The sequence below is a fragment of the Ursus maritimus genome, unplaced genomic scaffold (assembly GCF_017311325.1).
Source record: "Ursus maritimus isolate PB19 unplaced genomic scaffold, ASM1731132v1 scaffold_18, whole genome shotgun sequence".
Classification (NCBI taxonomy): domain Eukaryota; kingdom Metazoa; phylum Chordata; class Mammalia; order Carnivora; family Ursidae; genus Ursus; species Ursus maritimus.
In genome coordinates, this window is record NW_024424230.1 from 50630939 (window position 1) to 50644253 (window position 13315).

Here is a 13315-nt window from a genome sequence, read left to right on the forward strand (position 1 = left end):
TGGCAACAGCGGTGGAGGTAAGGTCAAGTGGGAAGGTTTAAACACGGAGACACTTCGGGACCCTCGGAGGCCCCCTGAGGGAGGCCACGGTGACGTCACAGCATCTCGGTTCGGACGTTCTCAGGGACAAGCTTTGTCTCAGTGGCCCACACTGGAGCCCACATAAAATCACTAGCAAATGAGGTAGAAGAGGCGGCGCAGGGTGTCCGGGCCTCTGTTTTCTCCGCGTGGGGACACACGAGCCCGCTACGGAGGAAATCCCACCCAGCGAGGCCAGCAGGCCTGACGCTTCCCGCCGCCGCAGTCCCGCGACCCGGGCGCAGAGGCAGCATCCCTGGCCTGGGCACCACCGCCGCGGCGCCGGGAGCTCGAGGCCAGGCAGACTCGGTCGGGGGTCACGTTGAAGCTGGAAGGTACCAGGACCCTCTAGGCTGGCACAAAACCACCACTCCGAAGACACCCGCCGCGGGTCTCGGTACTAGCTCTCCCTCCTAGGCTTTGGGTCTTCCTCCAAGGGCGCAGGCGCCCGCAAGGAACCGCGTTTCCCTCGCAACTTCTCGAGGGCCAAAGGGGCGGGCCCTGGGCGGCAGGCGCTGAAGCCCCGCCCCGCCCGCGCGGCCTGCCGGATTCGCCCCGCCTCCTCTGCACCGCGGTCGGCCCTTCTTCCTTCTGCGCCACAGACCGGGGCGGTGGCCTTAGTGCGGGCTCGAGCTGCGAGGTTCGCGTGGGAGGCGGCGGGCGCAGGTTCGGGCCCTACGAAGAGGGCGCTGCGCGCCCCCTTCTCCCCGGGAGCGACGGGCCGCGGAAGTGACGTGTGCAAGAGCAGGAGCTCGTTTGAATCGGTTCCCGGGTGATCCTCGCGCTTACCGCTGCTCGGCCGTCGCCTCCGCAGCTGAGGGAGGAGCTGCAGCGCGCTGGGCTAGAGGCCTCGCACCGCCCCGGGGGCTTGAGCTGAGAGCGCCGCGCGGAGTGTGCACCTCGGCCTTGAGCGCGCCCGCGGTAGACGCCGGCGCTGCGGTTTTTTCTCCTTTCCCCCAATATGGCAGCGGCGGGCGGCGGCGGGCCCTCGGTGGGGCCCGGAGAGGACGGCGGAGGCGACGGCTGCAGGACGGTGTACTTGTTTGACCGGCGCGAGGAGGAGTCCGAGCTCGGGGACCGGGTGCTGCAGGTCGAGGAGCGCTCGGACTACGCAAGGTTCCGCGCCTCTGTGTGTCAGGTACGCGAAGGGGCCAAGGAGGGATGCGCGGGTAGAGTTGGGTTGGGAGGGTGACGAGACACTCAAGTTGCTCACGAAGGGCAATAAACCTGTCACCTGGCGCTAGTTCTACGGCCTTGGCTTCTGTCTCCCGGGTGCCCGCCATGCCTGTGGCCCGGCGGCTGGAAGCTTTGGGCCGGTCCCAGGCTCGGCCTGGGAGTGCAGAGCCAGCATCTCCGTGGGCCTCCCCCTGCCCTTTTAGGGGGTCGGGGTGGGGGTGGTTCCCGCTGCCTAGGATTTCATACCTCGGGTTTAATTGGCCCGTGGCGACCTTAGTACTCTAAGGCCTTAGTACTCTAAACTCATCTTCCAGTAGGGAAAGCCACTTGTGTCTCTTCATGTGGAACTTTTTTAAAATTACGAGCGTAGAGTTAGAACCCGATGGCTGTGTTAGGAGTGTTAAGATGGTGCAGAGTTCTGAAATTTCTGGAGTCGATTGAACTCAGGTTCATTAAATGATACTATAATTTCCCGGGTCGTCCTGTCAAGGAGGTTTGTAGGCCCGCCCTGGCGGGGTCCTTCCGTGGTGAAAACATTTGTCCCAGTGAGCTTCGCAGGTGGAAGCTGCCCTTCTGGTTTTCTGAACCCGAGCCCATGAGAGTTTTAGAACTAACTCGAGAGGTGTCTGTGGGTAGCTGTGGAACACCAAAGAAGGGTGTGTATGCCTGAGTACATGTATGTGTATGTGTGAGATAGATAAATGTGTGAATATATATATTTGTGTTATATGTATCTCCACTGTATTAGTTTGCATTAAAAATTAATGACTACGTAGGAAAAGCTACTTTAAACTGTGAAGAGTTTTATAGGTAGGAGGTGGAGGTGGTGCCTGAGCTTTAAAGAAGGGATATAGTCCTGTGCAGCGTTAACCACGTAAAGTTCTTTTTAAACTACAAAGAACACTTAGCTTCCAGGGAAAGAGAACTTTGTGTGAAGCATTGTTTTAACTTGATTAGGCTGATGATTTAGTACTGTTCTAGACACATAACTCTGTAGTTGCTGAAATAATTGATATCAAGACCTATAGAATAAAAGGGACTTGAGAGCAAGGACTTTGGCTTGTTCACAACTGTATTCCCAGTGTCTAGAACCGTGCCTGGCACATGGTAAATGTCGAAATTAGAATGAATGAGTGAAGAGACAAATGTATAAAGAGTGAATTCCTTCTATGCCTGGATATAGCAGATTCCCGTGTGTATATGAAAACCGAATGAATGAGTGCTCATCTTTATTGATGAATGTTTTCTATTCAAAACCACCCCCCCCAAAGGAAACCCTTTATGTTTGTTACTTTTATTGTTTAAAAGATCGGCACATTAAAGAAAATACGGAACCAGAGGGGAATATAAGTAAACCTTTTTTTCACTGTAAAATTTATAACTACTGGTAGCACTTGGGGTTATTTCTCTGCATCCTTACCCCAATTTTTTTATAGCTATTTTTTCACTTAACATTGTTAGTATTTTTCTGTTTTAATGCAAGTCTTCATAATCAAAGTTTGAAATGGTTTGTTTAGTACCACCGTTTACATAACCAGATCCCTTCTTTTTGTCTACATTTACATTACTTTCAATTTTAAGTGATGCCATGATAAACATCTTTGAATAATAGTCTTTTATTTCTCTTTAGTTTAGGCTCTTGACAGTGAAGTTCCTCCAAGGTCAGGAATATTTTTAAAGCACTTGATAGGTATTTTCAGGTTGGTTTTCAAAAAGGTCATACTAATTTATTCTCCATCTAGAAATAAATTGTCTTCTGTGAAAAGTCTCACTGTTAGATGGGGAAGTATTATTACAGAAGTGGAAACTTACTTTTGGAGATGGATGACTCACTTAAGTCAAACAGATAGTACAGTCTCAAATTAGGATTCAAACCCAGAACCCATATTCTTTCTGTTATACCACTTTGCCTCAAAATAAGTTGTAATAGGGAACATATATATATTTATTGTATTCCTTCAATATATATCTTATAAAGATTTTATTTATTTATTTGGTAGAAAGAGCAAGAGTGCATGCATGAGCCTGGGGGAGAGGGAGAGGGAGAAGCAGACTCCCGGCTGAGCAGGGAGCTCAAGGTGACCTCCATCCCAGGACCCCCAGATCACAACTGGAGCTGAAGGTGGATGCCTAACTGACTAAGCCACCCAGGTGCTCCATTCCTTCAGTATTTTAATTTGAAAATCAAGGAAAATATTTCTTTTGACTAATTCTTCTTCGCACTTCCTGCTGGAAGAGACAAAGGTTAAGTTTGATTAGAAGTGAGAGGGAAGAACTAGTAAGAAAAAAAATGGAAGGCTAACTTTTTTCAGAGAATTTACTTTCTAAAGCATCGTTAGATTATGTAACCTAATCCCGTAACCTTGTTTCCATTACCTACATGAACAACTGAATTAAATTACTGAATTAAGTCCAAGGTTATAAAGTTACTAAGCAGCGAAACTGGGATTAGAATCTATGTCTGTTTGATTCTGAAGCTTGTTATTTTTAGTTTAAAAAAAACCTCTACAGTGCCCACACTATTTACTAAAGCCTTCATTTTCCGTGTGTGTGGGGGGTGGAGGAGGTAAAATAGTGCACTAAATTAAAGTTTTTCCTTAGAACTTAAACCAGCACGTGCTTGTAGTGCTAGAAAGCATTATGGATCTTAAGGAAAGAGTAGATCTGGAAGAACCCCTTAGTCCTGTGATAAGCAGCTATTGACTCACCTGAACACTTATGGCCTTGCAGAGTCAAAGATTAGAAGATGATTCATTTGGCTAGTTCTTAAGCTATATCCAGACATTAAGGGAAGTATGCAAACTTTTCCCTCCATCTCCATATTTGAGGAAGTGCCTACTTTTTCCTTTGTATGGTTTCACTATACCTTGTTTTTTTTTTTTTTTTTTAATATTTTATTGATTTATTTTACAAGAAAGACAGCCAGCGAGAGAGGGAACACAAGCAGGGGGAGTGGGAGAGGACGAAGCAGGCTCCCAGCAGAGGAGCCTGACATGGGGCTCGATCCCAGAACGCCGGGATCACGCCCTGAGCCAAAGGCAGATGCTTAATGACTGTGCCACCCAGGCGCCCCTCATTATACCTTGTGACTGTACCATGGCACTTATACCATCGTACTTAAAAAATTTTTTTTTTGCATGGTCCTTGAGGGCAGGAGCCTTACCTAATAGTTGGTTTATAGCTGTCTAGTTACATGAATCACTCTCTTCCTTTAAAAGAAACTTGTACTTAGGGTACATATATTAAAAATTCTAGGAGATGAGGGGTGCCTGGCTGGTTCAGTCTGTGGAACATGTGACTCTTGATCTTGAAGTTGTGGGTTTGAGCCCCATGTTGGATGTAGAGATTACTTAAAAATAAAATCTTAAAAAAAAATTCCAGAAAAGGAAGAAACATAAAAGTAGATACAGGAAGGATTAAGATAGTAACCTGAGGCGAGTTAACAAACTTTGATAATATCTTACACCATTGCTGAGCCATGAAATCAGTTTTTAGTTTCTCAGAGGTCAAAACAAAAGGACGGATAATTTATAGAAAAACTACAGTGTCTATAAAATAAAAACATTCCAAGTGCTAGTGAAGCAAAACTTTGACTTGAGAAAAATTTCTGTCTAGATTTCTTACAATTCCTGGTAAAATGGACAACATCCCTAAAGATAGGAAAGTCTGCTGCTTATTTCCTTTAACACAAGGTAGGATATATGTGTTATTTTGGGTAATGCAAGCTGCTTTAACCAGTAACCACTCAATTTTTTTTTTTTTTTTTAAGAGATTTCTCACTCAAGTGCAATATGGGTGTTCCTGGTCTGTGGGTTATTCAGGGACAAAACCATTGGATATTTTGTCAAAGGACAAATCATTAAAGGCTAGTTTGCAGAGTTTCAGAGCAGTGCATTGAAGGATATAGTTTCTGGCTTAATCCATGGATGAACTTTAAAGTATTTGAAGATTTTATGGACTACAATTTAGTTAGCCCTTTATAGATATTTCTTAAAATTGGCTTTTGAGAGAAGTTGGGCAGCAGGTAGCTTGAAGCTGACCTAAAGAGATGGCAGGTAATTTTTATTACCCATTAAAGGCACTTCCATCTTCATTACCAATTAACCCAGAAAAAGATGGGACCAAAGTGCTCTTATAAAAATGAAAAAAACCTAATCAAGGCTATTGCCCAGATAGAATGTTATCCTGCTTTCACGTAGGGAAAGGCAGAGAAAGTATATCTATATTTAAGGCCAGGTTAATATAAACACATGAAAGATTTTAGTTTATGTCTGATAATATAGAATTTAGACTAAAAATATGGAGAGAAAAGGGTATGCCATCTTAAAAAAAAGCATAATGAGTAATTAAAAATATTTAATTTATATTTGTCAAATACCAGGCTTTTAAATATTCGGAAATATATGAATTCAAGAAATAATTTTTATATAGAATTATAGGTAAAGAAAAAAGATAGCTTAGTATCTTAATTGAATAATTAAAGGTTATTGGAGAAGAGTGTATGAAATAATTAGATATAAATATTTTTCAGATATACATAGATCTTAAAAATTCAACTTGGCACATAGTTTTTTCAGTAACTGTAAGAACAGATTTTTTTTACAGGATACATAAGCTCATCTAACAATTGGGACACTAGAAATAAAGTAGTACTAGCTAAAAAATAAAGACTCAATACACAAAATCCTGATAAAGTTCTGTAAAAACAGTTTTTATTTGTTAAGTACAGTTTTCTTCCCCATCGGTTTATATCTGTAGCTTCATTTCTTAGGATGGCATTGCGTGGGAGATGATTAGTTTTAGTAAAGTATACCAGATTGCTCTTCAATATAGTTGTACTGATTTTCAGTCTTCTCAGCAGTGTGTAAGGTCCAATTTCCCTATAGGGAGGCCTGTACTTTATATTATCAGGACTTAAAATTTTTGTCATCTCATGGGAATGATATTTTAATTTCTCTAATAACTAGTGAAGATGAGCATCTTTTCGTATTTTCTAGTTTTTTTTTTTTTTTTTAAAGATTTTATTTATTTGACAGAGATAGAGACAGCAAGCGAGAGAGGGAACACAAGCAGGGGGAGTGGGAGAGGAAGAAGCAGGCTCATAGCGGAGGAGCCTGATGTGGGGCTCGATCCCATAACGCCGGGATCACGCCCTGAGCTGAAGGCAGACGCTTAACCGCTGTGCCACCCAGGCGCCCCTCTAGTTTTTTCCTTTATGGCTTGCAGTTCTTATATATTTTCTTATATATTTTCAGAAATTCTTTTCTCAAAATTATTCCCCTATGTGTTCCTCCAAAATTTTGGGTTAATATGCAGCACCTTTAATTCTCCTGGCATTTCTTTTTGTGTATGTTGAGATGGGGATTTTATTTTGTCTATTTTTATGCAGTAACTAACTGTTTCAGTGTCATTCATTGAAATTATTCTTTCCCCACCAATATATAATGTCACCTCCTGTTTGCCAAGATCTTCATGTATATATATGAGGGTCTGTTTCAGGGTCCACTGTTCTCTTCCACTGATCTATTTATTATAGTATATTTTACATTACGAATTTTTTCTTATGAAAAGTTTCAAACATCTATAAAGAGATAATAGTATAATGAGCCCACATTGACTCATCATCCAGATTCAACAGTTAACCAAGTATTTACCACACAAGCATCATTTTTGTCTTTTGTAGCATATTCCAGTTCTTGGTTCACTTCACTCCTGTATATTTCACATGTATTTCTGTGATCATACCATCAAAATTAACATCTTAAAATATCATCTAATAGCTTAGTCCATATTTAGATATCTGTCTCAAAATGTCTTTTTATAGTTTGTTTAAATCAGGATTCCAACTGGGTCATCAAATGTCGAATTTGGTTTTTTATGCATCTTAATGCTTTTAAAATTTAGAGCATTTGAGCAAAACCCTCTCTTTTCCCCAATCTCCTTATTTTTCCTGACATTGGCCTGTTGAAGAAATCAAGTAGGTTTTTCTTTAATAGTGCACGTTCTGGATTTGTCTGTGCTCCTTTATTGTGTAACTTGTTCTATTTCCATATGTCCTGTAAACAAGTTATTTTTAAAGGTTTATAAACAAAATTTAGGCTCACCTTCTTTGAGGTATGGAGGCAAAGAATACTACATAGGTGGTGCTGGTACTTTATGTTCTGTCATATCAAGAGGCATGTAATAAATGGGTATTTCTCCCCCCTTAGCAATGCTACGATCCTATCAGTGGAATTCAGGTAGTTTCAGCTGGATTCCTCCATAATAAAAGTTTGAGCTGATGGTTCATCTATTGATGGTGGTACTCTGATTGCTGTTCCTCTTATTTTATTAGCTAGAGTTCTCTAAAGAACAGCTTTGCCTCATCAAGTAGAGCCATTTGGTTACCTGTAACTACAGTTGGTATAAAACAGCAGGATAAATGCTTTATTCTTTTTCTTAATTAGTGTTCGGAATAAGGAGTTGGTGCCCTAATTAGTTTCAGTAGGAACCAATAGGGTTTAGTATAGCTATTGAAGATTTGAGTATCTTTAGTCTAGATTTCTTTTAGTTGTCTTTGGTGGTAAGGTTGGTCTAAGATTAGTCCATCATTACCTGAAGCAGAAGTTGGTCTTTTCACTTAACTGTACATTGTTTAATTTTAGAAAGAGCATATGTCTTTTAATTTGAAAGGTATATAAAATTTTAATGAAAACGTTAACTCATTTTTCTAATTCTCATTTTTTGATTAGTTGTAAAATTTCAGTTTTTTGTGTTCGTTGGATGTTTGTTTGTATTTTCTCCTTTTGATTGTTCATCACTTTTTGCTCTTTCTCTTTGTTGATCTTCATCTTGTTTTGTGAAGGCTTTTTGTTTCCTAAGGATGCTAACTCTGTCTCTTGTTGCAGTTCCCTCTCATAATTTATAATTTGCCTTAATTTTTAAAAGTTATTCTGTTGGAAGGGGTTATAATAGGTAAAAAATTCTTTAATACAGAAAATCCTGCATAGCATGGCTGTCCTTATCTCAGTGTTATAAAATATTAACCTCTATTTTTTCTAGTACTTTTGTTTTTATATATTTAAATATTTAATCTATATGAACATAGGTGTTAATGATTTGCTCCAGATAAATTTACTTATGTATTGACATGAAATAGGAGGCCCTGTTCATATTAAAACCCTTCAGAAAATGTTCCACCTAATCATCATGTTCCTAGGTGACTTAATGTGAGAAGCAGAAAAAACAACCTTGCTAAGCAAATAGGTAATTAATAGATAGAGCTGTGCTTAATTATGCAGAGGAAAAATGTTAAAAGTATTGAGACTTAGACTTTTTAGGTAAATGTAGTAACTGTTACAAGATTATGATACACTATTGATATTTTCATATTCTTATAAACTTGAATGCATATTTATTTCTTTTGTGTAATAATTGATTTTATTCCTGTTATTTTGGATAGACACTTGGCATTTCACCTGAAGAGAAATTTGTTATTACAACAACAAGTAGGAAAGAAATTACCTGTGATAATTTTGGTAAGCAGCGTTTAATTGATGCCTTTGTATTTAATATGTTCTAGTACATCATAGGGCAATAACTTTTTCATTATACAGATAAGTATCTAAAACTATTGATAATTTTGGTTACTTTCTTGGGATGAAGGGGGAAACTATATATGCATAGTTTGTGCAGAGGTCATATTTTTTCTTTTTTCTTTTCTTTTTTTTAAGATTTATATATTTTAGCACACACCTTCCATTGGGGGGAGGGGCCGATGTGGGGGGAGAGAATCTCCAGCAGACTTCCCACAGAGCATGGAGCCCGACTTGGCGCTTGGTCTCACCACCCTGAGATCATGACCTGAGCTGATATCAGGAGTCAGATGCTTAACCTACTGAGCCACCCAGGCACACCGAGGTCCTATTTTTAAAACAAGATTATAGAAATATAGTTATCAGTTATGGCTGCAGAAGATGAGATGTTCTATAACATCTGGTCACATTTTTTTTACATGGGCCCTCAAGAAGTTGATTCTCACGAACTTGGATTCTTCCGTTATATATATTTTTAAAATCAAATTAGATTCCAGGACCTGCCAGGTTTTCATGCATGATTCCTTTTGAGTTTAATCCTACTTCTCCATTCATGTTAATGCCACTCTAATGCAGTTCCTCATCTGATTTCCTGTGGTTGTTTAACTTTTTAAAATTGAGTGTTTCAGATGAGTGGAAGTATTTGGGCCTATTCCACTATACTATCCTTAATAAAACACACCTGAATTTATAGATAGATCCATTGTTTGAGGGTTTGCCTGTACCATCTTTAAAGATATCTTAGAGATACAATTTGCATATTCAAAATTATAAATCCATTGTGTTTTTGATGCTAGTGTAGCACTTAAGATATTACTTCTTAATTACAGATGACACTGTTAAAGATGGAGTCACTCTATACCTGCTACAGTCAGTCAATCAGTTACTACTAACAGCTACAAAAGAACGAATTGACTTCCTACCTCACTATGACACACTGGTTAAAAGTGGCATGTATGAATATTATGCAAGCGAAGGACAAAATCCTTTGCGTAAGTATTACATTTATACTGGTTTTGACAAACTATTTCTCTCTTTTATCCCTTGACCACGTGTCACATTCCTTCACTGTTTGAAAATTCTCTTTCTACTTTAATTAGAAGATTATGACTCGTCATTGTGAACTTCCTTACTTCAGCCTCTTACATTATTGTTCATCACAATATGTTTCTTTTTCTCAGTCATCTTCAGAGTAAAGATACCTCTCCTTTAAAACTAATCTATTATAATTCATTCCATTTTAACGCATAAGAAATGTACCTACCGATCTTTCCATCTCCTGTGTACTCTGATTTATTCTTCCTGGCCTCCTGTAGATGTCTCCCAATTGAGAAAATATTTTTTTTACCTTGCAAATTTCTGTAGCTGAACTATACAAGTAAGTGGTTTGTGTTCTGGTCTCCATTTCTTTATTATTTCTTTCCACCTTCACTTCTCACAAGTTTTTATCGTACCTTTGGACTGTTTGCTAGTGATCTTTACAAATCAGTTGATTTAGAAAGTCTTTTCTGTCTGGACCCTGCCAAAGTGTTTAAAACTACTAAGATGTTCATTATAAACTTCATTAAAAATATTTTTCTTATGGCATATGTATTATAGTTTGTAGGAAATTAGAAGACGTAGATAAGCAGAAAGAACATAAAGAACATTGTGACTCTAGCACCCAGATAGAACCTCCACTTATACTTTGGTGTTTATCATTTCAGACCCTTTTATATATTTTTTCTTTTTAGTGGTTTTATATGGAGCATACTTCTTTAACCAACTTTTTTGTTTAAAATAAAATGAACATCTTTAATATATATGTCAGTGTATATTTGTTTTTAGTGTTTATGTAGTATTTATATAACAGACATTTTTTGAACAGTGTTCTTTTAGACATTTAGGTTGTTTTCAGTCTTTTTTATTGTTACACATCACTATTCTTTTGTCTAAATCATTGTACACACCCTCACCCTAAGTACTAGTAGTATTACTGTCAGTCGCTGTGCCATGCACCATGCCAAGTTCTTTATGAACATTATCTCATTTAATCCTTAATCCAGTGTGGTAACTAATGTTATGTAATGACCCTACTTTGCAGAAGAAACCTGAGGCTAAGAGATTTTAGGTAGCTTGACAAAGGCCACGGTGGTAGTAAGTATTGGAGCCAGAGTTTGAACCCTAGCAGAGGAATTACAGAGCTTGAACTCCTAGCCAGTCTACTCTTTACCTCTGATACTGTTCCTTATATACACGAAAGCTCCCATCTTATTTCTCACATCATATTCTTCTTTCACCAGCTTCCACCCAGTTTTTTGCTCCTGTTTACAACAGCAAAACTCCTCAAAAGAGTTAACTGTATTTACTCTCAGCAGTGGTGCTCCTTTTCCCATTCTCTCTTATTCACTGTCTTGTACTTACTCTTTGAGGGTCACTGGTGGCTAAAGCCAGTGATCAGCTTTCAGTTCCCATTTTACTCAAGGTATTGACACAATATATCACTTTTCTTCCTCGATAAAATAGTCTTCACTTGGCTTTTGAGAAATCATACTCCTGTTTTGTTTCTACCTCACTGGCTGCCTTCTTTCTGCTCTTCTCTTCCCATCTTTTTCTTTTTTTTTTTTTAATTGAGATATAATTGACCTTCCTTCTCAACCTTCTTAATATTGAAGAGTCTCACAGCTTAGTCCTTGGTCCCTTAACCTCTCTTACCTCCTTGGTGATCTTGTGCAGTGTCATGGTTCTAAATGCCATCGTTACGGCAGTGACTCCTCAATGGTGGAAGTGGTCCTTTTTTTTTTTTTAAGATTTTATTTATCCATTTAGAGAGAGTACCTGAGTGGGGGGAAGGGGCAGAGAGAAAGGGAGAGAGAGAGAGAGAGAATCTCAAGCTGACTCCATGCTGAACGTGGAGCCAGACATGAGGCTTATCTCATGACCGTGAGATCATGACATCAGCCGAAATCAAGAATCAGGTGCTTAACTGAGTCATCCAGGTGCCCCAGAAATGGTAATTTTTAGTCAAATATTGAAAGTATTGCCAGACTTACCTCCTGAATTCCAATTTTGTCTGTCCAGCTGCTCATGTGGTATCTCCATTCGCATATCTTAAGATGGGAACCCTGATCTGTTCACTGAATCCTAACTACACATAATTTTCCCATCCAAACTGATTATCGCTCTTTTCTTTTAGTTGCTTAGGCCAAAAATCAAATTGATTCTTCTTTGTCTCATACCTTTCATTCAGTCTGTAAGAAAATCTGATTGGCACTATCTTCAGTATTTATGTAGAAATGACCATTTCTTTTTTTTTTTTTTTTTAAAGATTTTATTTATTTATTTGACAGAGATAGAAACAGCCAGCGAGAGAGGGAACACAAGCAGGGGGAGTGGGAGAAGAAGAAGCAGGCTCGTAGTGGAGGAGCCTGATGTGGGGCTCGATCCCATAACGCCGGGATCATGCCCTGAGCCGAAGGCAGATGCTTAACCGCTGTGCCACCCAGGCGCCGCAGAAATGACCATTTCTTACCACTTCTGTTTCTTTAAAACCTGATCTTGAGAAATCATCACCTCAGTTATATAATGGATTCTTAATTCATCTCTCATTTCATGCCTTTCCACATAAGGTTTGAGAAGTCAGATATTTACTCTTCTACTGAAAACACTGATAGCTACCCATTTCACTGAGAATAAAAGCCGAGGCCTTTCTAATTATCTATATGTAGCTCTGCTTTGTTTACTCTCTGCCTTTGTTCTGCAACTTTTCCTTTTTGCTTTTTCACTGCGGTACCAACAATATACTCAGCTTAGGGCCCTCTGCCTCTTTGCCCAGATAGTCCCTGTCTCATTCCCTCACCTCTTTCAAGTCTTGTTTATCTGTTACCTTCTCAACAAAAATTAACCTTGATCGCCCTGTTTGAGATTGCAGCTGTGTTCCCTCTGTGACTTTTACTGTTATTTGATCCCTTTTTTCCTGCTCTTTCTTTTCTCCATCACATATACTACCATCTAACATGCTAAGGCGTTGTTAATTATGATTACATTTCATTTTCCATCTTTCTCATTGTTTTTCCATCCTTCTAACTAGAATGTTAACTCCACAAGAATAGGACTCTTATCTGTTTTGTTCTGTTCCTAGAAAATGCCTGAAAATGGTAAGTATTTAAATATTTGCATATTGAATGAATCTTTAATTTTTTCTCTGGGGATAGATTTCTAAATGTGTAATCATGGAGTCAGTAGATACATTCATTTTTAAGACTTTTGAGATATATATATATATATCAAATATATATATATCAAATATATATATATAACATTTCCACATTAGTTGTACCAGTTTTCATTCCTGCTGTCATTATATGAACAAGCAGAAAATCTCCTTGTTTAAGCTCTTGCTTTGATTACTGTGATTTTTACACTACATTCCTAGGTCTTTCCCTGCTTTTGTTTCATTTGCCTTTAGTGCTGCTTTTGGTTATTCTTTTTTTTTTTTTTTTTTTTTT

The 13315-nt window shown here is 39.2% G+C and overlaps 1 protein-coding gene across 1 annotated transcript in view; it reads left to right on the forward strand.

Moving 5' to 3' along the window:
• SMCHD1 (structural maintenance of chromosomes flexible hinge domain containing 1) overlaps window positions 1-13315 on the forward strand; it is a 160941-nt gene that overhangs the window by 2342 nt on the left and 145284 nt on the right. The window contains exons 2-4 of the mRNA XM_040632687.1: window positions 18-1216; window positions 8696-8771; window positions 9659-9820. Coding sequence (XP_040488621.1) covers window positions 1040-1216; window positions 8696-8771; window positions 9659-9820 — 415 coding nt within the window. The 5' untranslated portion in view covers window positions 18-1039. The remainder of the gene's footprint in view (window positions 1-17; window positions 1217-8695; window positions 8772-9658; window positions 9821-13315) is intronic.